Source organism: Haemaphysalis longicornis, unplaced genomic scaffold, assembly GCF_048455015.1.
Source record: "Haemaphysalis longicornis isolate Haplotype H1 unplaced genomic scaffold, Haemaphysalis longicornis Haplotype H1 scaffold_10, whole genome shotgun sequence".
NCBI classification, from domain to species: Eukaryota; Metazoa; Arthropoda; class Arachnida; order Ixodida; family Ixodidae; genus Haemaphysalis; species Haemaphysalis longicornis.
Genome location: NW_027526204.1, coordinates 124,338,766 through 124,364,358, shown reverse-complemented (window position 1 = coordinate 124,364,358; position 25,593 = coordinate 124,338,766). Strand labels below are relative to the sequence as shown.

At 45.2% G+C, this 25,593-nt stretch overlaps 2 protein-coding genes across 3 annotated transcripts; one reads left to right on the top strand and one right to left on the bottom strand.

The window, feature by feature from the left end:
* Positions 1 to 914: 914 nt before the first annotated feature.
* On the bottom strand, positions 915 to 23,558 carry LOC144159244 (regulator of chromosome condensation-like). Of its 2 annotated transcripts, none has more exons than XM_077690614.1 (9): positions 23,463 to 23,558; positions 20,626 to 20,728; positions 19,765 to 19,830; positions 17,131 to 17,330; positions 14,763 to 15,023; positions 11,838 to 12,018; positions 10,075 to 10,267; positions 7,907 to 8,124; positions 915 to 6,837 (listed from the first exon to the last, which is right to left on the bottom strand). In XM_077690614.1, exons 2-9 carry the CDS (start codon positions 20,726 to 20,728, stop codon positions 6,671 to 6,673), a joined length of 1,389 nt encoding a protein of 462 aa, XP_077546740.1. In that variant the 5' UTR covers positions 23,463 to 23,558; the 3' UTR covers positions 915 to 6,670. The 2 variants fall into 2 exon arrangements, with proteins under 2 accessions (XP_077546740.1, XP_077546741.1); XM_077690615.1 differs by having other exon boundaries at positions 19,765 to 19,833; positions 23,463 to 23,530.
* A 192-nt stretch (positions 23,559 to 23,750) lies between these two features.
* On the top strand, positions 23,751 to 24,951 carry LOC144159243 (uncharacterized). Its single transcript, XM_077690613.1, has one exon. The coding sequence runs from the start codon at positions 24,084 to 24,086 to the stop codon at positions 24,618 to 24,620; it is 537 nt and encodes a 178-aa protein (XP_077546739.1). The 5' UTR covers positions 23,751 to 24,083; the 3' UTR covers positions 24,621 to 24,951.
* The last annotated feature ends 642 nt before the right edge of the window (positions 24,952 to 25,593 follow it).

Here is a 25,593-nt window from a genome sequence, read left to right as displayed (position 1 = left end):
GTTGCCATGGTTGGGACTTGGGTCCAATTTCGTGCAGCGGTGACAAGCTGTCACTCGAGCTACCTGCGCCGGCCTGCGCCACTTCGCGGCCGTGGCCGCCGCCTGCACAGCGACCGTGCGGCTCGCTCAGTGCACTTTTCGTGTCTCCGGTGTGTTTTCGCGTCCAATGTAAATAAAAAGTAATAAAAAGAGAGTGCATGGAATCGCTGTAGAACTTTGGTCGCGGCCAGCTGCCCGATGAGCCGACGAAATCACGGCGCCTCCGCCGCCAATGATCGGGTCGTTCGTTCTCGAGAGCAGAGGCTCCGCCCTCCGATTGGAGCGGCGAGCCGGCGAAAAACGACGGCAGTGCAGAAGTGGCAAACACAAACTCGTGACGTGTTTGGATGTTTATTTACAAAATATCCACGGGATGTCGGTTGCGCTAGGTCCTCTGCTGGCTGCTCGGTTACGTTTCGCACACTTTAAAATTGATTTTAAATATGTTCTAAGCTGTATTCGCCGCTGATATTTTGCAGATGATGCATGTGTGTTCACACCAATCTATCTCTGAAGTTATCTCGCCATCAAAATTTTGTCAGTACCCCTTTAACGAGATTCCAGTGTAAATCTGAGGAACTCCGTGCATAGTCCCACATTCAGGCCAATTCATTGCCACCTGCTTTCCTGAGTGTGTATGCACTGGCTGTTTTGTTAAGAGCTTCTTGGTTTTTTTATGGTGTGCATTTCGAGAACTCGATTTGCTTTCGGGCCTTGTTCTCCCCACAAGAAGTAAAGGGAGCTTCTCTGCCTATGGTGTGGGGCATTTCAAGCCTTGCTGCAACAGAAGGAGCTGTTTCCTGTAGCTACCATGCATTTCGAGGCAGGTGGGTATTCAGGGGCCTTGAGTGAACTGAATGAATACAATTCCTGGCTATTTGCAGCTGTTTATTACTACAATTCAACATGATGCTGGTCACTGCAAGTCTTTTTGCTTGAATTAAATGGAACAAAATTTGAAACAGGGGTGGAACAGGGTACACAGGTTTGGGAGCACTTCTGGCAGCAGGCATGCAGCAGCCAGAAGGGCCTTTTGGAGCAGATTTGGAGCAGCCAGAAAGGCTGTTTGGAGCAGATGCAGCACCATTTCACAGCATTATAGTGCCTCCCTAACCTCCTACAGGCCACTGTACTAGCCCCCTGCCAATTAAGTTTCATCTGTCTACAATATCAGGCGTTTTGCCATGCACTCGAAGCTACTTTAAACCAGGAACGGAGTTTTTGATCATATCCGGAGGTTTACAACGTGCGGAGTTATCTAGATTTGGCCCCAGTAAGCATGCTGCAATATTACCATTCAAACGTCAAACCTCATCCTCAGAGTAGGAGGAGATCCGAAAACTGTCCTTGCTTCATGTCCAGTAATTGGCACTGTTAAGTGAACTCGACGTTTGCTTGTGTTTTTTTTTTATATCGAACAGCAGTTTCAGTGCATGCAAAGCTGAACACGGCTTTGTATTTGCCCATCACGGGGTTGTGAGCTATAAACGTATACTGTCGACTATGTAACTCGAGTGTTGCATAACTAGAGTGTTGTAATGTTGAGCCGTACTCCAAATTAGCAAAGCCAACCCCAAAATTAACAGACGAAAAAGGAGTAATTACCTCACAACAAAAGCGAACCAAATTAACAAGCGAGGGCAAAGCGCCCAAGAGCCTGTTTGTTCAATACATGCAGCTAAGAAAAGTTGGCGGGAAAGCTAAGATAATCAAAAATAGCCGGCTAAATTGAAGTTCCCCTCCAGTACACGACAACCGTTCATGCGAATATTATTCTGTCTGTTTTCTATCTGTTTGCGATGAAACATTGGCACACTTTGCTTACTTTTGGTCATTTTTCATTGATTGTGGTGCCGCGGCCTGCGCCGGCAAACAAAACTGCACAAATGAGACACAAAACAAAGTAAAAAAAAAAAAAAAAACGGCGCATAATGCCCGAGGCCTTACAGATAAGCCAAAGCCAACTTCCATAGCTGCTCATAGCCTCCATGAAACTGAAAACGCGACGTTTCGCTCAAGTTTTTGCACATGGAGCATCATGGCAGTCGTATCTTGTGGCTCAATTCGGGCACTGCAGCGCAGGACGGCACAGGTAAATGAGTTTGGCGCTTAATGGTGCGCACAGCTGTTCCACACCTGTTGAAAGGACCCTTTTATGACTGCCAGACGACTTTATAACAGATGTACAATCAAACAAACAATTTGTAGTGAACTTTCATGTGGACATATGGCTTTCAGCAGCTGGTCACCATATCAAGAAGAAAAATATGCATTTTGTATTGTTCGAAAACTGTGTACAAGAAATTTAGCCGAGTTCTAACCATTGCCAGATCTAGTACTTACTATAAAAACACTGTAACTGCGTAACACGCTTTACCACAGTGTACCTAAAAATGTGGCACCCACCGTGGCACCCAAATTGCACCCAATAGGAAAATATCAGTCTTACAAGTAGCAGTTTGTAACATACTCAGAGCAAAACTGCAGGGCCAGCTCACAATTAGTAAAAAAGACACTCTTCTGCTACATTTATTACCCAAGCAAATATGTATTTGTGTCTCAGGCTTCAAAACACACCATATTTGCGTGGTTCTAACGAGCATTTTTTTTTTTTTCACTAAAAGTAGCCGTCAAATTAGTGTGCGCGTAACAATAAGGTGCGAAACCAAAATCGGCTTCAAATCCCCCCCCAGTGGCGTCACCATGGATGCAAACTCCTCCCAAAATCCAACTCAATCCAATCCGAAACAATCTGTCAACATCACGAGAGTAAATTTTGACATGGCCACATCTTCACCAGTTGTTGCACATATTTATTATTAAATTAGTTTTATCAGATTAAGTTATTTTTTCAAATTTTAATGACAAAATTTTTTTGTGCATTACAATCGGGGGTGCATTAGAATCCTGAAAATACGATATTACCGCAGTGCACCTCAAATTGTATAGTTCACCAGTATAAAAAACCAAGCACCAGACAATTACACACTCATGGTGATGATTTCGGTTAGCTAGTGCAATTTTGAGTGTCAGCTGTAACGAGAAGATATGAAAATGCTTTACTATGCATCGTGACGAAATGCTGACTCATGAGAATAATGCTAATTGGTCTCATCATTTTTGAAGGAAGATGGATGATTGGTCATGGTGTTCCAAAAAACATGCAACACACACTTGCGCTGTAAAATTTAAACAGTTCAACAATGAGCCTGTGTACAGTTTGACGAGAAATTTGTACAAGCAGCTTAATTTCTGGGAGCAGCAGAAAAATTGAAAGACATCAAAATAGCACTTTTTAAGTTTGTAAACAAAAGCTGGCACTGCAAACACTTGACGCCAGCAGCCTGAAACATGCCACATTTTGCGAATGGCAAAAATAAGCACCCTTTCCAGTGTGCCCGGTAGAAATAGTGCAAATCACCAAATCGTGCAAAAATATATGATGTGCAAAACCACCAGGTAGTGCAAAAAATGGACAAACGTGCAAAATAAATATGCGTACCATAACAAACACGCGTTCAAATGTGCGCGGTAGCACTCATGCAAGACCCCCAAGTTGTAAAAAAGCAGAAAAGCAGACGAATGTGCAAAATAAATACACGGACCTCAACAAAAGATAGCAACAAAAAGTGTTTGAAAAGTAAACAGTAATGGCAGGGCTTATGGGAAACGTATACAAACAACAAAAAACCCAATAAAACAGTTCACTTAAAGTACGAATACTATCAGCAAAAAGGGCATGCAAAGCTATGATGACCACCGGGCCCGGGCTGGAGCAATGATTTCAAATTTCTAAATGTCCCTTTTAGGCATGTCGTTAACTGCAAAAGGCTTAAAAATGGGGGGAAAACACACCGGGTATAAATGGCAGTGTTCAAATTATGGCCCAGCAGAGAGGCTGACCCCCACTTGACCACAGCAACTCAATGAACGAATTACAAAAGGCAGTGATGGTGGTACCCCTCTCTCACTACCTTCATTATTCCTCTCTTCCTGGAGTCCAATGCAAACTGTCCTTCTCACTAACCTGACAAGTGAGGGTTTAAAGGGACACGCAACCGATTTTTGTCAACTATTTTTTCTCTATCCCGAATGAAAGGGCATCATTTAAAACACTTTAACCCAAAATGGTTTTGCTGATAGCGCCCTAGAAATTTTGAAATTGGAATTTTTAGATCTACTAGCTGTACGTGGCACACCAAAAGAATGCTGGCAACCATGGCAGTGAACCGTGTGGCAACGTACTTTTAGTTGTAGGCGAGATTAAAAGCGGTATTTAAAAACTTGTACCCGGGCTAAAACAACAATAATGTTCAACCTTTGCTGTTCCTTTATGCGGTTTTTGAAATACGCCTTGAAACCAGCAGTGCTGTTTGGAAATCTGCGGTAGTGTCCAAACAACTGAAGTTAAAATTATTTCCGCCAGTTTCTTTAAAAATTCCCTGTGGCTACCCCAATATATAAAACGATGGCTTTTTAATGAGCTGGAGGACATGCACTTCACAAAAATCGGTTGTCTGTCCCTTTAAGGAGCAGCGGCTGGGTTTTAAGGTGAAAACCTTAAGTGCCCCATTCTGCAGAAAACCGTTAGTATTGTCGACTGGTGCTGTAAACTAAATAAAAATTGCACGTGTGATCCAATGGGATTTGAACCTGGGTCTCTACAGTAACAGCCCAATGCACTTCCACTGCACTAGCTATGCATGTTGTCATTGGAGAAATAAAAGTTATTCATTTTTTCGTGGCACATACTTGGGTATTGGCTAGGAATTGGGAGTTTTTAAGGGGTTAATGTGTCCACTCCACAGAATTCACAAAGCTGTGAATCGGAAATGCGAAAGTTGTACAATAGTGGAAGCATCGCCAGGCTTTCGCCATCAAAGCAAACTTAAAGGAGTACCGACACGAAATTTTTGGGATACGTTTTTTTTCGCTGGTATGGGTGCCTACCGGCCCACTAATCACAGAATGGCACATTAGACGGCCGATCGCAGCCTAAACAATTCTTTGTGGCGTCATTTATTTGCGTCAGTTTCCGTTTCGGCAAAACGAACGCCGAGCGGCCGCCATGACAGGAAGTATCACATGACGTCACCATTTTTGTCGCACGCGCATGACCAGACCGGCCGAGGTCTTCACCATCCCCACGCGCCTGGGCAGCATGACATCAGTCCCAAAACCATGACGTGTACACACGGCATAGCAGTGCGCGCAACTGCAGCCAGCATGTCTGCTACGTCACGGGAGCCCCGACATCGGCAGTTTGGGGCAAGGAGCAAATGATGTCATGCTGGCACGCTCCGGGCTTCCTCGTGCAGACGAAGTTTAAAATGGGTTTAAAAAATGTTATACTGAATGGTTACTGTTCAAACTTGCTGGGAAAGATATCTCCTGATAAAAAGGAAGCATTGCACATAGTTATCTCAGCTTTGAAATTTTGTGTCATTACTCCTTTACGTGCTCCGGAAAATTTTTTTCTGTCCTCATCAAGGACGATTCGAAATATTCTGCACCACTAGCGGCTTTGCCATTTTGTGAGTCACGATGGATTTGAATGCAAATGGAAAAAGAACGTAAGGCCCCAACAACTTATACAATTACTTGTACAACAACGACTTGCACCGATGACTCTCACAATACGCGAGCTCACATAGGCACGCAGCAGCAGTAAATTTGGCACACCTAGCTTTCATGCCTGCTGTGCAGTGATGAAATTTCAGGTACATTCGAGAAGCATGGAGAACATTCACTTTTTTATTCTACAGAATTTGGTGCAGGACTTCTAACATTTACCGTTTGGAGAAAAAAAAAAAAAAAATCTAAGCACACATACCCACATGGTCAGTTCTTTCTTCCCCAGTCAGACAGAGCGGTGAATCTCTCAGTTCACCACTCCTTACGACAAGGACCAACATCTTTCTGAGGTTCAAAGCCCGAAGTTATATCCTTCCTTTCATCATATGAAGCACTGTTAATACACGAGCGGAACTGGTTGGATCATCATCGGCAATAAATTAGAACATTGCGGCCAGAGGAATAACCACTCACCCTAGGAAGTATCACACTTTCTTGCGTGGCGTCATCTCTGATACATTACACGTACTAAGACTACCGTAAAGTTCCGAGAGGACAACCATTCAAATTATAAAAAAAAGAGTAAACTGCTTCCAGAAAATTTCACTACTACATCACCCTTATCTTACCACTCAAACAGGACAAGTATCTCTCTTTTATAAAAATTGAATCTCCGGTAGTCTTCACAAACAGACATTGACTTTTTTTCTGAAGGGGAAATTGGGTGCTTTCAAAGTTGTCTAACATGACGCAGTTTCTACGGGGTGGCCGATGTTTGGGCAGAGTTGTTCTCTTAGAACTTTACGCTAGTTTTCAAAACAAATAGCCCACCATGGTTGAGGTTGTTTCACCGGAAAATACACAGATGGCAGCATGCCCTCCCAAAGGCTGCTACCCCACAGTGTGACTTTTAAAAAACGCACCACTGCCGTTGTATGTGCACCGCAACGGTCGTGCAAACTCACCACTGCTGCCGTCCATGACTGGTAGCGACCGAGCGAACACTAACAAACTAAATGTGCCCAGTCAATTCTTTTGCTAAAGCCCTATGCCGCCTTTAAACGGCCGGCGCAGCAAGGACGACCGCGTGTTGCCCGCCTCCCGAGACAGCGAGGACTTTTCTTTCCGCCAGTCGCCCGGCAACCTGTTCCGGTTCATACTTGTCCTCTTCTCCTTTGTGGCCCAGCTGGTAGTTGCCGCCGCAGCCCCAGGAAAACAGGTGGCCTACACGTTTAGAGAAATGCAGAACAGATCACAAATGGTGCACACTATTTCAAACACACTGTATGGTCGCAGCATTTTAACGTCATAAAACCCATGAATGACAGAGACCTAAAGCTTTTAAAATAGGTTTCCCATGATAATGGTAACACATCCATAAAAACTTCACCAACACTGGCTGCAGCCCAGGAACCCTTCGGAGAGAGATCTAGGCGGCCCCACCCCTCCTCATCAATTACACAAGATGAGCAGCGGGGTTTTTCTACCATCCAATTTTATGCGCAGAGCACTTTAGGAGCTCGCCTTGTCGTCATAGCTCTCTGTAACAGTCGATGTCAAGCGCCTGCTGGAATGAGGTGGTGCAGCGAGATAACGGACCCAAGTAGAGCCCAGCATACCCGTCGTAGGGCGTCCCGCAGAGGCTTCGAAAACCAAGTGGTTTAAGTAGTCATAACCGTTCGAAACTCGTGAACCGCTGTGGCGCTTGTCATACATCTTCCCTGTTGTTTAGTGCAAAAAAAAACTGCAGGTACATTTGAGGCAAAACATACCTAATTAACCGGCAGTGCCCGCATTCATTTAGTTCAGAATGCTCGTTGAACTGGTTTTTACAACAGTAAATGGGGAAAAAAAAAAAAAAAAAAAGTGGTTGTGCAACGCCGACACGTGCGGGAGGAAAAGCAAGCATAAAAAGAGCAGAACTCCCACTGGTGCAGTTTCAGACAGGAGGTGTGCAAGCTCTGCGGAGGCGGGAAATTTGAATTGCATTGGGTAGTAGCAGTGAGCGAATAATGGCGCTACAGCCCATTGTGGCGAATCACTGCTCTGCACTTCTGACAGCTTTCACATCGAGTGGAATGGCTTTAATTTTTTTTAGCACCAGACCAGGAGTGAAAACAAACTCAACACCTGTGTTCAACAAACAATAGCAGCCTCCCGCCTGGATGCACTACGCATTGACGCTTATAACCTCCCCACGGCATAGACCCTCACACTTGCAATGCAGGTTATAATGAGATGAACAGCAGTGAGGAAAATGGCAAAATGAAGAGCAGTGGAGTAAAATCCGAACCTTTGCTGTCGATGGCGTACGAGACGATCTCGCCACAGGATACGTCCACACAGTCGGAAAGCTTGAGGACCTGCGCGGGGGTCTCCTGGTCTTTGCCGTCGGCAGGAGTCGAGACACCGAGCCCCAGCCGGCCGTACTCCTTGCGCCCGAGGGTGAAGACGGTGCCGTCTTCCCTCAGCAGCAGCGTGTGGTGTTCGCCTGCGCTGACCAGCTTCCACCTGAAAGCAGTCAGAATTTGTCAGCTGAGGTTATGTTTTGGTTCTCGCAATTAATTAAGCGAGTGCCACCGGGTCTAACTAATGCACACCATCTCGAATGTGCAAAAATTGGATGCGCCGTAGTTAAGTGGCAGTTTCACTTGCTGAAAATTATTAATTAGTACTCATTAACAAAGTATAGGTTTGGGTGAGTTGGAAGACGAAGAAAGAAGACCATGGTTGTACCATGGTTGACCACGGTTGTACGCCTGTTTCATAAAAGCAGCATTATCGCCAAAAACAGGAGTAAACAGACTCGCAAGATTATTGAGACACATGAGATCACATGTGCTGGTGATAATTATGTGAGTATGCCCTCCCTCACGCTTACCGAGAAAGAAGTGTACATTTTAAGACAAGGTGATGCTTTGTAACGACTGGACAGTCTGAACACGTTCCCCAGTAGTGTTGTGTGGAAGATAGTGTAAGGTGACGTGAGGATTTGCTGTATGTAAAAATACATTTCTTCCTAATAAAGTTACTTGCAAGTTTCGCATTGTCTCGGCTTCTTTCTTTGTCTTCATGTAGTTTGCGCATTGAACGTTACAGTATTCATTATAATGTTAAAAACAATAGTGATGCCATTTTCGAGGGTTGATATTGCCACAAATACAATGTGGCATAATGGGATTTGAGTGGCACGATGCAGCACAGTTTGAGGTAAAGTCAACGCAACCAAGAATTGCAGAGCACTCAATTTCAATCCAACAACCTTTCCAGCTCAACATATATACCTCTATCCATATCGTACTACATGCAGAAATGAAAATATACAAAAATTGCACCTAGTACTCAAATCGATTTCTTGGGACACGTACAATGCATAGGTATTAGCAAACTTGCAGGAAACATTGCATATTATTAAACAAGGTACAGGGTCGGTTGGTTACAAACAAGCATTTCAGAAGTAAGTTTGTACAAAGCATTGGTAAGAAAAAGCTGTTACTGGCACAGATAGCAGCATTTGAGAAATTCCGCAATCCCAAAATGATTTTTTTCGAAGCATTAGCAATACAAGGGCAGTATACCTATGGGATCGTCGCGCAAAAGTATTTTCACACAGCATCCTGCAAATTATTAAAAAACTATCCAAAATTCATCCTCTACCATGTAACAAGTGTTCTAATGATCTCACTGGTGCACTCTGCACAGTTGAGTTCTTGTAAGAACAATAAACATCCATTACAGAAACATTTGCTGTCCCATCACAAGCAAGCAGGTTTCCTATGTCCTAGTCATGGCCAACAGAGCAGCTTAAATTTAAATTTAAACCGAGCCTTTCTTTTTTTTTCTTTTTTCTTAGTCTTTAATTACAGGCCAACTGCGGTCAAATTTCACCTCTGCCAAATTTACTCTGAACATACAGTAGGTACCATCAAAGCAACTGGAACATGACTGGTAGCCCTGTGAAATTTATAAACAGCTCCACCGCAGGCGACGCTGCACCTGCTGGCGGATCACACAAACAGCCATGAAGCGGAAGTGACACCGTGGCCGGCCCTGCGTTTTTTCCTACGGCCACCCAGGAGAACCGGTCGAGCTCCGCTGGGTGCACTTCTCTTGGGGCTGTGGTGAGGGCCATGCGTTGCACACAGGTTCACTCCGGCCAGCCGGCCGCGTGCGGCCGCTTGCTCGCTGGCTGGGCCGGCTGGAGTGTCATTTCAGCCTGGCCATAATGGCTGCCCTCTTTTCAATTTCAATTTCAAAATCTCCGATTTTTGATGGTCGTTTGTGCCGCGGATACGCGTATTTCAGCAGAAATATTTTGTGTCTTGGAGTATTTTTACGCAGACTATACAAAAATAACGTTTCCAGGAGGTTGAAATTTTTAGTGCAGTTGGCCTTCAATTAACGAGCTTATTAGAACAGCCGCATCACTGGTGAGACTTCATACAGCCAAAGCAGCCTCACCTGTGGCCTGAACAGGACGACATCGGTTCAGGGCTGTACAGGCAGAGCTCGGCTTTGTTCGAGCTGCCTTCAAACGACCCCAACTGGCGGAAGTTGTTGAGCCCGAAGCCGTACAGCAAGCCAGTGTCCCGCTGCCGAGCAATTGTTGTGTATCCGCCAGCCCAGACGCTGTCGAAGGCCACAGACTTGCCACCTGGGCGTTGCAGAGAGCACAAAGCTTTTTCGCCATACTTCTCACGTGGGAAGTATTAAAGGGACAGACAACCGATTTTTGTGGAATGCACATCCTCCAGCTCATATGAAAGCCAGTGTTTGATATACTAGGGTAACGACGATGGATTTCTAAACAAACAGGTGGACATAATTTTAATTTTGCACCAAAATTTGTGAAGTCGGAAGGCGGTGACATCTAGTGTCTAAACGTGACACTACCCTACGTGTCCAAAGAATTCAATTGATTGTAACGTGCGATTGAAAAAACACATGAAGGAAAAGGAAAGGTCGCACATTATTATCGTTTCAGCTGAGGACAAGTTTTTAAATACTATACCTCTTTTAATGTCACGTGCAGTTAAAAGAGCGTTGCCACACAACTCATGGCCATGGTTGCCAGCACTTCTTTTGGCGGGATACGTACGACTGGTAGATCTAAAAACTGTGATTTCAAAAGTTCTAGGGCGATATCAGCAAAGCCTTTTCGGATCAAGGTGTTTTAAGTGACGATGACCTTTCATTTTAAATAAAGAAAATATACTCGACAAAACTCGCTTTGGTTTTCATTTATATACATCGCTTGAGTTAGCAAAGCGGCAACATTTCGTGCGCAGTTAGAAAAACCAGTGAACACGGATGACGACGATGTCGTGATGAATACACTTCCTGAAATATGGCTTCCTTTGACTACTCGGTGCAAATTGTGCCAGCGTATACTAACAGATTTCGTTCACTCGCAGGTAGATCGAATTGAGCAAACCTTCGCATTCAAGACGTATTTCAAGTCTGGGCTCTACGTTTGTTCCTCGAAACTGGCTTTTCCATGCAAGCCATATTTTACAGTTGGTAGACAGGTGAACAACCTTTTTCTTTCGTATCTGGTATAGCCTCGAAACTGGCTTTTCCATGCAAGCCATATTTTAAAGTTGGTAGACAGTAGTCAACTGTCTTGAAAGGTTTCTTTCTGCATTTCTGCAAAAGTAAGGGTCACAAGTACGCTGCATGTGCATTTTTTATGCTTTGCTTGACTTCGTCAGAGAAGAAGGCATTCAGGAATGCTTTAGTTGTATTTCCTTCCCACCCTGATCTCCCATTATCCCTTCCTTCCCATTCTACTTCCAAACACGGGTCCAAGGCTTCGAGCAATGGCAAAAAGGCTTTCTGTGTTCTTTTTTTTGTTATGTAAAAGTGTGCCCATTATTATATTGCTTCTGCAGGCGAATTGCATATGTTATGGTGGCTACTTTCGTGATTAATCTTTTCGTGTGGAAATTAAGAAAGCTCGACAACTACTTTTTTGTGTCCTTTATATTTATTCTTTTATTTTTTTATTTATTAATCATTACATTTTATATTTGTTGCCAAATTTCGAACCCCTCCCTAGACAAAAATCTTGGGTGCTCTAATGGGCTTATCACAACGCCTTAGTCACTGAGGCACTGACTCAGCTTCAGCCCACTCTCGCCTTTACACAGCATTCTTTGAATTGTGAAGTAAAACAACCCAATGAAAATGGAAAAAAATCTGCACCCCGCACCCATCCCACTTACCTTCGGGTTCAACCACAGGCACTTTGGTGGGCGTGAGGTAGAGGCGGGAGTTTGCACGGCAGTCTCCCTCTGCCGCCATTTTCGCGCTCACCCTCCCCAGTTGTCCCTGCTTGGGGCAGCCCATCGTCAGGAGGTCGCCCTCTGCAGTCAGCATGGCCACGTGCTCGCTCCCAGAGGCAATCTGCATGGGCAGCGATTTTCAAAAATCAGGTCGTCCGGTTAACCGACGATTCTGAAAAAGGCCGGCTACTTGCATCACGTCCCTGTTAGAGCGTCTGAGGAATCAGCTAGATGGGTAAACGGCATTGCGAGATAAAGATACGTCTTCCAAGGGTGACCCAGAATGAAGAAATGCTGTTGTGATAACAAATGCCCGTCGCATGCCACATTGAATTGAGTATGTTGCTTTGAGGTACAAGGCCAACTAATGATCTTAACTAAGAAGGTTTCAACAGCTCTGACGAGTGACTCGAGTTCAACAAGTGACTTGAGCTTAATGTAAGGGCTTCCCCTTCGACAAAAGTTTCCAACAGCCCTGATGAGTGACTTGTACCGACATCTTTGGCGATGAACAACAAGAACCCGAAATAAACTTATGTTCTGGTGAGCTTCTTGCAGGAATGTTTTTTGTAACCTTTCTCCACCTCAAGTTATGGGGTTGACTTACATGAAGGGTCAACCTAAATTCAGTTTATACACTACTCTGTGATAAAATAAAAAACAAAAACAGAAAATTGAAAGCCATTTCATTTAGGTGAATGCCAAAAATTGTGCCAAACTGCTTCAAAACAGCCTGAAAAAGGCAAGGATTTTGATGCTCATGTCAGTTTCAGTGGGGAGGAAGGCCTCTTCCGGTCACCACTTTTATTGTCGGTCACTTGCAAACACACTGGAATGAAGCAAACGATAGCTTCTAAAACATGACTGGCTATCCGGTCGGATTTGTTTAAACGGCCTTCCCGATTGGGCATCGCTATGGCCACAAACATGGCTGCTGGCTCATCCAGCTGCTACTATGCACTTCAGGCGTTTGGTGTGCTTTGCCAATTTTTCGCCTGGTATATTTTATGCTGTCGGCTGGGTTCCTATCTGTTGTTGTACTGAACAGTGACTTTAATGTGGGGATAATGTTTGAGATGGGTGCCATATTGTGGCAAGTCGCGTGGCTTGAAAGGAGCACACTGCAATGTAGGGCCCACGACCTTGGCGTGGTTTGTCCTTGATTGCGAAACACGGTGCGTGCGTCTGTAATTGGGGATCAAGAAGTGAACATTTTGTCTTGTTGCGGTGTTATAAAACGCTGAGTTGCTGCTGTGTTTTGCAGCGAGATCGCGAGCCTCTGGAGTAGAATGATCGACACACAGGTTACGGCCTGCAATGCGTCGGCGTGGCCTGTTCGGGAAGTGCCTGATAGCAGGACGCAAATAATGACAGTTGATGCATGTGAAATGAAGTTTAATGCTAAAGGCGCGGTGGCTAAACATAGTAACGTTTCTCAAATTACTATGGGGTGAACATTCGCCTTGGGGATTAAAAGGGGTGGGCTGGTGGGACGCAACGACCCTCTACACTTGTTCAAGATTACAGAAATATTTTAAGCGTTCAAATGGTAAAAAAACCTGATAATTGCGGAGCTCACAACTGATTGAAAAGTATACTTGTGTCCTTAAAATAGCTGAAAATATGATTTTTTAAGCTCCTAAGATGACCAGGGTTCGCACAGGTCCTTGAAAACCTTGAAAAACCCTTGAAATTAGAAGTGTCAATTTCAAGGCCTGGAAAGTCCTGGAATTTTTAAATGGTCCTTGAAAACCCTAGATTTTTCTGGAGAGAATCAATGGCCCTGTCTTTTCACAAGAATCTAAACTGTTTGTGGTGGATTTTAGGTATTAACAAATGTAAAGAAACCTTGTAACAATCAAGTTTCAGTGTATTGCGTGAAATTACAAGTTTGGGGGATTTTCATTATTACAAGGCAACATTGGGAGCAGGCACTTGTCAATCCAATCCATATCACAGTACAATCCAGTGAAAGCCAGCTTTGTTCTCTATCTTGCATCTACCGTCTAGTCTGTGGACGCTCGCTCATTGCATGTTTGTTGTGCGTCATACGCTCCATCTCAGTTTGCTTTTACATGCAAATGGTGGGTGTGTACATAGTTCATCCGGCCTTGCAGCAACACTTGATTTAATTTCAGCTGATACTCTTGGTGTTGTAGCAGGAGATTCAAGCAACATTAAGTAAGTTTTGAAATCAAACAGGCTGAGCAAAACACGACGAAAAAAACCTCTAAATACCAGCCATGAAATAAAAAACGCTGTAGGAGCATTTACAAACCGTTAGCACCTATCGAAATGTGCACTAATGTTCTGAGGTATTGTGCAATAAATAACTTTTGCATTGTGTTGGAAAAGTTATAGATAATCCCAGATAAAACGTTGGACGGGGACCTTGAAAATGTTTTTTCTGGTCCTTGAAAGTCCTTGAAAACCCTTGAATTTTTGCTTTCGAAGTCTGTACGAACCCTGGATGACGTATTAAAAATGTCGATAACTGATGTATTAAATGTCGATAACTGCTCCCAAATCTGTTTGGGCTGTCTCATCTCTAAAAATGTGATACAGACCAATCCCCTGCATTCTCATCTCGCACACCGCACAACACGAGCAGATAAGGGCACACAAGCTAGAATCCAGCTATATATACAATAAGCGCCTCTCCATAATGCCGTCTTCTTTGCCCTGCTAGTGCTTTTCACAGGCACATACAGCAGCCGCTAGGCATAGATGGGTGTTGCCTACAAACGCTCTTCCTTGCCCACACTTCATTCTTTCACTCTGTGACGTTGATTACCTCGATTACCTCGATTACTCTGATAGACACAATTTGCGCCCACCGCCCTCACACTAAAAAACAAATCTCACCTGCACAACCCCAGTAGCGACCTTGACAGGTTCGTGCTCAGCTTTTCCCTCCGACACAAGGCCCATCTGACCGCCGGAGTCCCGGAAGCAACCCCATATGTACACCGTGCCAGAGACGGATAGAGCGACCGAGTGGCAGTCTCCGGCCGTCAGTTGGGCGATCGGCTCGGGGAACTCTACACGTCCGGGAGTCGTTTCAGAGCCTTCGACGGTCGTCGTCCGGCCCAGAGCACCTTCGTCGTTGCAGCCAAAGGACCAGACCTGTGATAGAAGAGGGTGGGGGAGGCAAAAATGGAACGATGAACTACAAAGTCACACAGTGTAAACCACTTACAACGGCACCTGACATACTAAGGCGTTGTGCTGCTGGGTACAAGGACGCAGGTTCGATCCCTGGCTGCAGCGGCCACTGTTTTGATGGCGGCGAAAAGTGAAAATGCCCGTGTGTACGAGATTTCGGCGCACGTTAAAGATCCCCAGGTGGTCAAAATTAATCCGGAGTCCTCCACTACGGCGTGCCTTATCACCTGCGTTGCGTCGGCACGTTAAACCCCATAATCAATCAAATCAGTACCAGATATAACCGTATATTGCTTATGAAAATTAAGTTCATTATATTTCTCAATTTTTTGCATTGCCCCTATAGTAACGATAATCAGTTATAACAACCAGATTTTCGAATTTTGTCCATATCGTTGTGAGTGGATTATACTGTATAATGAGTTCTAAACAAATGCATGCTATTTGGAAGCATTGGATGTTTTTGAAAAGACAACTTCAGAACAAAGAAATCAAGCACAATACCCAAAGAAGTAAATAAGTGCAGGTAGCAGTACTTGGAAATTGAGTATCTACAAGGCACTTCAGGCAGAAGAAAAAAAAAAAAGCCTGAAATAAAATGAAATGCCATTAGCAATGGCAATCTGTATGTCCAAAGTCCACCCGAATGAGCCTTTCAAAAAACAAGCTATTCCAATATGATAAGAACTGCACACATTCGAATATAATTTAGACATGCGAAAGTTGACTTCGAGGTTCTATAATATGCTGCTGAGTGTTGACCTCAGTTAAGCTAGGTTTCAATTTAACAAACACGTTTTTCAGTCCCCCAGAGTTCGTTCTATTATTCCCCCCTGCAAATGGTGTGAACACAGAAAAAATAACACTGTATACTGCGACGACTCGTGACAGAATTTTCTGGGGCACTTCATGCTTTGAAGGGGAAAGCTAGAGCCACTAAATAAAACTTCATCTAGTGGCTCTAGTGAAAGCCTAGTGACACTTACTCTTGTTCAGCACAGACAAGGTGGTTCCGGATCCAGATGTACTACTGTGACAGGTATCTTTTATATACATTTATCGACATAGCAGCCACACTGTTTTATCCTGTCGGTGCTACATCGACGTCCACCCACACAAGCTTTAATTCCTGTTTTAACCCCACCTTCCTAATGATTACAAGCAATCACTCATCAATTATAACTTTGGTAATTATACTGCTACAAGAAGAAGGTTGGAGAAGATAAGGCTGAACACTGGTGCATGCTATCATGCCTGCAGTCTGCAAAGATGATGATGTACGCGGTGGCACAAAGCCATGTTTGCACCGAGATGGCTTCCTGACATTAAAATCCATCTCATCATCTGTCATCGTTCGTCTCGTCTCAATCCTGCTGCCACGTAATGATCATCATCACCACCACCACCAGCCTGTCTGCACCCACTGCAGGGCAAAGGCCTCTCCCATTAATCTCCAATTATCCCGGTCCTGTGCTAACTGTGACCAATTTATCCCCGCAAACTTCTTGATCTCATCTGCCCATCTAACTTTCTGCTGCCCCCTGCCACGCTTTACCTTCTCTGGGGATCCACTCTGTTAGCCTTAATGACCAACCCCTTATCTTGCCTTCGCATTACATGCCCTGCCCACGTCCATTTCTTCTTCTTAATTTCTACTAATACGTCCTTAACACACGTTTGTTCCCTGACCCACTCTGCTCTCTTCTTGTCCCTTAATGTTGCACCTATCGTCTTCCATTCCATTGCACGCTGAGTCGTCATCAATTTAAGTTGAACCCTATTAGTGAGCTTCCAAGTTTCTGCCCCGTAGGTGAGTACTGGTAAGATGCAGCTGTCATACAAATGACAATATCACACCTCTTTTACACAGCCGGCATGCATTGGTATCCTTCTGGCCTTCCTTAGATCATGTGACAATTTTTGTAGCAGATTTTGTACCGTTTGTGTCGACGTCAAGGTCATTCAAGGTCACCTTCCAACGAGACATAAGGCTTTCACTTTGAAAGAAACCAATTCAGTGTAGCCATCGCAGCAATCAGCACTGCATTTAACCCCACCAAAGACTCACTTTTCCATCAGCCGTCAGGCACAGTGTGTGGACACCCCCGGCGACCACGTCGACAACGTCGTCCAAGTTGGGAACCAAAGCGAAGCGTGCCTTTTCGAACACGTCTGGGCCCAGGCCTAGTTGACCCACTTCGCCCATGCCTGCCACGAAGACCTGTCCCACAACCTTGCGCCTCTTCACCACAACCTCCTGTGCTGTCTCTGCGTGCAAAATGGGCCAAGTCAACACGCAAAAGCTCACACGCGTGCAGCTCACTCAAATGGCCGTAAAATGGCCATTCCACACTTGGTTTTGCAGCCACCTGTGTACAGCTGTTGCCGAAGTTTTAGAGACGGAGCAGTTTTTTCTGACACAGCGCTGGAAAATTCTGAAGAACCCCTTAGTTACCTATCTTTCTAAAGAGGTTAAAGGAGCCATGAAGAGAAAATGCAAGTTGGTTTTATTCGAAAGATTTCGTGTTTTATAGTGCCCCCAGCGCTTGTCCGGATAAAAACGGTGCTTTATTCACTGAGAAATTGAACAATTTAGGTTAAAATTTTGATTTTCCCGCTCAATCGTGCGTTTTCGTGGTCCCAAATGACATCACAGGAACCGACCGCTCTGCAGCCTAGAATACCTTCATTCACGCATCCGCCGTACAGGGTAGAGACACGTATACGCTGGCGCCGCCATTTTCGGTTGCTCGCTCGCCGCCGAAGCAAGTCATTGTGTCAAAACCGCGCTAAAATTATCGCCGCAACGCGGTTTACTGAAGAAGTTTGAATCATATTGTCTGTTTCGCGTTGGTAGGTCTCGTGGGAAGCGAAAAGAATAACGCGTTGAGCCCGTTGGCCCAATTGCGGCGGCACGGGACCGTTCAAAGGTTGTCTCCACCCTGTACAGCGGTGTTGGTTTGTTCCCGCGTTTCTTTACGTTCCGTAACCTAGATGGCGCCACCATACCGTGGCAAGCGTTTGGTTTGTTTTTGCCCGCATTTAAACCTGGCTTGTTTTTGTTCTGGGAGAAAATATTCGTTCCCTGAAACAGTGCTCGCTCGACAAATGGGGTCACGTAAGACACCGTTGCTTGCGTCAATCGGCTAGTGTCGTCTGAGACAACCCCAAGCCCCGTAGTGCTGTGCAGCTAAACCAAGCATGCTGTGCGCAGTACGAACAGCAGAACGCATCAGTACTTCTATGTTTACATGTGCTTTCGTAACTTCCACTGTTTGTCCCATCAATCTTATTGCTTTGTAAAGAATGTGCCCTAAATTTAAGCGCAAATCGCTCGTTCGTCTAGTTTGTAAGCTCTACCTAATTTTCGTCTGCTTCTGCCAGCCTCCGCCAATCGCAGAGCTTAGCTCATGTGACATCATAGGTTCTGTTGCGGGAAATGAGCTGGTGGGTCGCATGACCATTCCCGTTTTTCCTAATTATGTAGCTTATTTGAGCGAAGTTTACGTTAAAAGTGGTGTCAGTATGATTCTAACGAGACAATCTTTTGAATGAACCAAACTTGTGTTTTCTCTTCATGGCTCCTTTAAGTTTCAATTGCCAAAGAGTGCAACTTGTTAGCTGTTAGCGCTGTTGCCAGCCCAGTTTTTGACTGACACGACCAATTTTGTACACAGTGAGCCAGTTGTCGCTTCATACTTAAAAACCGGCTGTCATTGGCCGGTTTTTTGTCTACCGTGCCACAATTATATTGGCGGGCATTTTATAAGTGTCAATCCAGCAACTATGATGATAAACGTGCCGACAAGTTGTGCATAACATACTTTTTAACATTCCTTCGGAGAATTCAGATGCAAAGATGAGCTTTTAATGGACGAAGTATGTGCGGTTACTTTTCAGAGCAGCACATTCGAAGCAATAACCAATACCTCAGTCACTTTCAGTACAAACGTAATGTTCATTTCTCTCTAGAAAACCCCCACAATAAAAGGCACTGCATGTGGAAAAAAAAAATGGCGTCTTTTTTTAACACAAATCACAAATTCACCCCCCCCCTGAAAGGCCGTTTTTTTTTTTCTGGGAAAGGTGGCAACCCTTTAGAATAGAGCAGCAATGCTGACAGCCCCACAGTTACAGGCCAATACTGTGTCATAAATAGGGCAATTATAGATGCTAATTTTTAAAAATAGGCCCAGGTATGTGCCAACATCACAGACAGACTTGTACATATTGCACAAAAATTGTATAAAAAGCACTTAAGCTTTTACATGAAAAAGGTGTGGCACGAACGCAAAGGAACACAGGGGACATTTGCTTAAGACGTGATTGCCACCAATGAATAGGAATTTACTACCATGCATTTTACTTTTTTGGTACTTTTGCATTTTGTACTTACCAAATACGCCTGGTAAATACATCTGGTACTAATTATTGCCCTGAAAAAGCTAGCCACAATAAATAGCCTCTTGTGAAATCCACAGCCTCCAGTTTCCTCTATTCTATCTTCGCTCCCTCTAAACTTAAGAGCCTCAAATGCAACAAACCATGGGATAACCTACGGTGGCTTTTTGTAACAAACAGTGCTACAAAGAACATGTTACTAAGATGAATGGTCTCTTTGGCAAACAATTTTGTGACAAACAGGTAATATCTCCGAAAAAGAGAAGGCAGAACACACACCCTCAAGACTCCAAGAGCTCACCTTCCTGTTTTTCTTTTTTTGCGTCTGGCGGTTCAGATTGATCGATTTCAGCTGCCCTCTTCAACGCTTCTGGAACAAACCGTAAGACAACCTTAGGTGGCATTCTACGACGAATAACACCATGAGGAATGTTTTCCTGAGATTAGTAAGCAACAGCAAAAATTGCTCTTTGGGAAGCCAATGTGTGATGAACTGGCAGTATCCTCCCAGAAGGCGGCCTCCCGTTTCCATGCAAGTACAAGCCTGGAACTTCCGGCGCAATTCAAAATGTAAATTTAACATGTAAACAGGCTGCACCCTGGACCTAAACCGACCTAAATGATGACAAGTCACTTTTAATTATAAAATCAAGACTCGGAATTGATCAAAAATTTTTTTCAAATACCAAAATTGCAAAAAGCTGTTTGAACCCTTGGAAATCAAACCCAGGACATTGGCATCCAAACCTGCGACCCAACTTTGAGGCCACACAGGACAAACAGCGGGCTCGTCTTAGCAGTTGCTCAACAGAATAATAAGGGATGTTCAAAGCAAGCCAGTACATGTCACTAGGTTATACAGGAAGTGCTTGACTTGCATTTACAAGGGAACGGAATGTTGATTGATTAATTGTGGGGGTTTAACGCGCCGACGCAGTGCAGGCGACGAGGCGCGCCGTAGTGGAAGGCTCCGGATTAATTTTGACCACCTGGGGATCTTTAACGTGAGCCAAAATCTCGTACACACGGGCGTTTTTGCTTTTCGCCTCCATCAGAAAAGCGACCGCCGCGGCCGGGAATCGAAGGAACGGAATGTTGCCTTACGGAATGGATGGGAGTAAAAGGTGGCACCTACGCCCTTAGCACACCGTTAGCAGCTCACCTTCCGGTTTTGCTCTTTTCGCATCCGGCAGACCATCCTCATCATTTTCAGCTTTCCTCTTCCTTAGCGCTTCCTCAGACACCTGCATGACTTCTTCGGCCATCTGCAAAACAACAAACAGGAACAGAAGTTACAATCCGCAGTTAATTTTGCCGTGTTCTACTGCCCAATAACATCTGCCCGAACGTGAAGCAAATGTTCTATGGGGCTTGTTAGTGTCAAGGCACCAAAAGTATGTCCCCTGCTCACTGCCTCACCCATGGTTCTTACTTTAAGTTACCGCCAAGAGCTTACCAACTAAATCCTAGCGTAAACGTATGCACACACATGCTAAAAAAATAATAATAAACATGTTTTTTGGCATTTGAAGTGTACCTAGAATGTGAGAGCTTGAACAGGGACAACAAACAGACTTACAGTAGTTGAGGGAGAATTCACACACTTCGTACCTCAAACACATTAGAGTAATATGCATTACAGTATTTTCGCATGCATAACCTGCACTGAAAATGCGAAAATTTCAGAGGCAAAGCAGGGGTGCGGATAATACACGGGGATTTTCCTTTAGTGCACCTTCACGGCAACGTGCGTTGCGCCGTGAAGCTCCTACGCAGTAACACTGAAGTGACTGCACAAAACATATAAGGACAAGGAAGAAAAAAACAAGGACGAGTGCACTATAACAACTGAATTTTATTAGTGAATTGTGACTTTTTCCTTGCAGTCGGTGTATTCTACTTGCTAAATATACGCTTTTTCTGTCTACATCGCATGTGATGTGTTGCTTGAGCAGTAGCTTTGGTGCAGCCTTTTCTGTATCAAATGTGCAAGCAATACGTGAGGATTTTTTTTCTCTTTTCCGGCGGGCTGAAAGTGAGGGTACAGATTATATGCAGGTGCGGGTTATATGCACGAAAATACGGTAAGTGAAATGCATTACGCAGGTTAAAAAGGGCTACGATACTTTTTAGCTCGAATTAAGAGTATGCGCTAGTCCCGCAAGCCTTTTCTGTAGTCTACTTCAACTTTTCAGGCTGTCTATAAAATTCTAATTTCAAACCACAGAACAGAAGCTCTGCAATGACAAAAAATGCGGTTAATACATGCCCTAAAACATGTATTACTCAGTGCAATTTGGAAAAGCGATGTCTTTGGGTGTCTACAGGAAGCTTTAAAAGGGGCACTTGCTCCGTCCCCCCCCTTCCATCAAGCTTTTTCCATAGATATTCCGCTTTTCTCCATTGAGCGAGGCCATGTAATGTCACAGAATTGCCTATTTCGACAGCAAAGTAAGGGGTTAAGTGCTTGTGTCTGCTTTTCTCTATCAGTAATATGGTGGCTATTGATGTGCAGGAGAACAGCACCCATCAGCAGACAAGGCTTTAGCCTTTCTGTGCACTCTGACCTCACTACTGACAACTTTAAGCAGGCCACTGTCAGTGGATGAAATGCGCTTTGCGTTCTGTCTTCACAGGAGCATGCAGTCTTTTCTGATGGCACACGCTGATCATGCAGTCAGTCAAAGCCAGCAGACATGCCCAGCACATTCCAGAGGTTCTGGCTAGTGCCTTTAGAATTAAACAGCAAGCCATCAGCCAGTCTAAATCTACCTTTGCTACTTTCCTGGTGCTGCTAGGAAAAGCACGGCAAAACTTTTTTTCTTTTTTTCATAGTGTTAACAAAGTTTCAGGGCTCATCACTGCTTGTATGTCAGCAGTGTGTATAGGGTATGATACAGAACTTTAGGCTTGGTGTGCTGAAAATCTATTAACAAAACATTTCTTCGATACCCCCCTCCTGTAATTCTGTTTGGAGGGGCTTTGAAGTGCCCAAATGATTCACCTGCGATTCGGATGGACCGTCAGAAATTTTGCAATCTCACTGTTTATGGTCGTGCTTCAAAAGCGAGGATTGCCTGTCAGTCCTTCACCGCAGACCAGAAATTGTTCTCTTTAGTGTGTGATGGAGGGGAAGGGGGGGGGGGGGGGGGGGGGATTGTTTTTAGTTTCATCAGCCACATTTGCCTGAAGCATGCACACAGATCTGTTCCATTACAATTACTAATTTCAAGGGTTTTAGTCACCTGGTTTTATACATTGTCAGATGCTCTGCTACCCGCCTTACTGCTCGTTATTTTTTTTTTACTTCACCAGCCCTTCTACTTTCAATCCCCAATGCAGACCCGTAACGAAAGCGGAACCAAGATATCGAAACCCAAAGCGAGGACAATGTTATCTCACACTCTCTCTGCACTAAGGTTGAGTTCGCGTGGCCGCGAGCGGTCGTGGAACAGTGGCGACATCGGCGGTGTCAGGCGCGACGGCTTACTATACAAAATCCGAGAACACTTTGCAATGCAGTGAAAGAAAAAGAAACAATGGATGTCAAACAGTGTTTAAGTGAAACGCAGATTAGCAGTTAATGCTCTGAATACGTGACGAAGGCAAGAATCTGCACACATCCACAAATGAACAGCTTTTACTAAGGAAGTTCCATCGGTTTTCGATCTCGGAAGCATGCCTAAGCACATGGCAGCTAGCTGCTGCCTTGCTCGTCTGATCGGCACACGCTTCGCGCGCTCATAAATTCTCTTATTTCCTGATTTGCGGAAACAGAGAAGTTAGTGTATTAAAGAGGCTAAAAATGGATCGCCAAATTTAGGGCGAAAAGTGAATTTCTTCACCACCCCCACCGCGTGAGTAGGGTTTCCGTAACCAAACAACAGGGCAAAAATCTGCCGACGCTTTTAGCGATCGTGCAGCTGAGAACAGAAACAGGTAAGCCAAGGAAGCAATGAGTAAACTGAGAGCCTTAAAAATGCCGGAAAAGACACTCACTGCGCTGTAAACGTGTAGAAACGATTTCGGCAGAACCAGCACAACGCGGTATTCGAAAGCACCACAACACGCGCCAGCGACGACAGCGCCGGCAGGCCCGGTGGCCAGAGTAGTGTTACTTTGTTACAAAAATTACAAAAAGTATATACAAAATAACTAATACTTGCAATAAAATAATCTTTAATAGCGTCTTAAACATTAAAAATAATTTTAAGCAATTGTCATAACTAACGTAAACAAAGATTATCTGCTACGCTGATCAGTTCTCGCGGAGCGGAGTCGTGCCATTTGGTGCCAGCCCGAGCTTTGGAGCTTTGTATCTGTACGACTGATTGTAAAGTGGTGAATTGAGAATTTAAGTTGGGATTTGAGGTGGAGGTTTCAAATAGTGAGATAGTTTGGCTAGTAGAAGAACTGTGGTTTCCATTGTTAGTTCCGCCTTCTTCGCTGCTGCGTCAGCGCGCGTGCCACAGCGGACAGAGAAGACACGGCGCGGACATGGTTGAGCGTGGTGTGCTGAACGGTGCACCACAGTCAAGGAGACACCGCGCTTGGTCCTGCTGCCTGCGGTAAGCCGAACAACAACTAGTGACACCGCGTTCACTCGCCGGAGTTCGAACCATGGAGAGCACGCTTCGCGACGTGATCATCCGTCTCACGAACCAGTCGTCGGACACTGTACGTCCCGCGTGCAAGAAGTGCGGCTACCCGGGCCACTTTACCTACCAGTGCCGCAACTTCCTCAAGGTGAACCCGAACAAGGACATCGTCCTCGACGTGAGCAGCACGAGCTCCGAAGAGTCGAGCGACGACGAGCAGTTCGTCTCGCCCCTCACGCAGCTCAACCTTGCGCGGGCTGCCGCGGCGTCGAAGAGCTCCGACGCCGGGACCAGCCGCCGGACGTCGTCGCCCGACAAGGCGAAGAAGAAGAAAAAGAAGAAGCACCGGTCGCGATCTCGATCGCCTAAGAAGAGCAGCGGCGGTGACGAAGACGGCGAACGTCGCAAGAGCCGGGACAGCTGCCGCAAAAGCAAGAAGAGCGACCGGAAAAGGAGCAAGCACTCGCGCGACGACAAGGATTCCCGACGCAAGAAGAAGAAGAAAAAAGAAAGGAGGAGGAGCAGCAGTAGCTCTGGCGACTCCTCGGATGACCGGTGAAACGGTGTCGTCAGTTTTTGTGACGCGTTGCTGGCGTTATGGTGTGTGGCTGCGACGTTGAGTGGGGCTGGTACGCGCGTTCTTGCAGGGAGTCGCCGGGTTTTGTGGTTAAGTCAGCGAGACTGAAGTGAGACTGAACTGGCTGTATCCTTCTGTTATGGTTTGCGAGCCCTCCCTCATTTTTCTTTCTTTGAATTTGTACAGGCTTGAGCCAGTTCCACTCACGTTTTCATGCTAAGCTGTGGCGTGTTTTACGAACAAGACGCCTCATGTGTGGTGGGGGCACAACAGCATTATTTTTACACACATTAAAACCTGCACTCACAGCTGTCGTGCTGGTTGCACTTATCTATGCAAATCTAATACCCCTATCACATGGGCACTTTCAATCTCGATTGAAGCAAACCGCGATTGACTTATCAAGTGCGCTCGACGCATCGCCGCTGCTACACGGCACATTTCAATCCCGATTGAGAAGTTGCACCGTTTGCACTCGCGTACGCCAGATGGCGCCGCCAATGTACTTTGCGGCCGGCATCTGGTAACTTAGCGCGCTTGTAGGTATACGTAACTTTGTGAACGTTACCGCACGCTTATTTGGGTAAAGTTATTTGGTACAACTTCTGGCGTTAGTTGAAGTTGTCACCTTCTGTGCCATCAGTCAGTGGGGACAAGAGTATCACCACTTTCGTCCGATCGCGCTCGGAAACCTCAATCGCGCTTGAGAAACCAGGATTGAGTTTGAGCGGGATCTGGCTCGGTTGCGATTGAAACTGCCGTGTAGCGGCTCCCAATCCGGATTGAGCTTGATCCGTATCGACTCAATCGTGATTGAAAGCGCCCGTGTGACAGGGCTGGTTTCATTTTCAGTCTGTCACTTGGACACATTCTGTAGAGGGTCTTGTCATCTGTCAGCTGTTCTGTTTTGCTTCCATGAATGGAGCAGCTTCGTCATTCCACACCAGGAATGTGT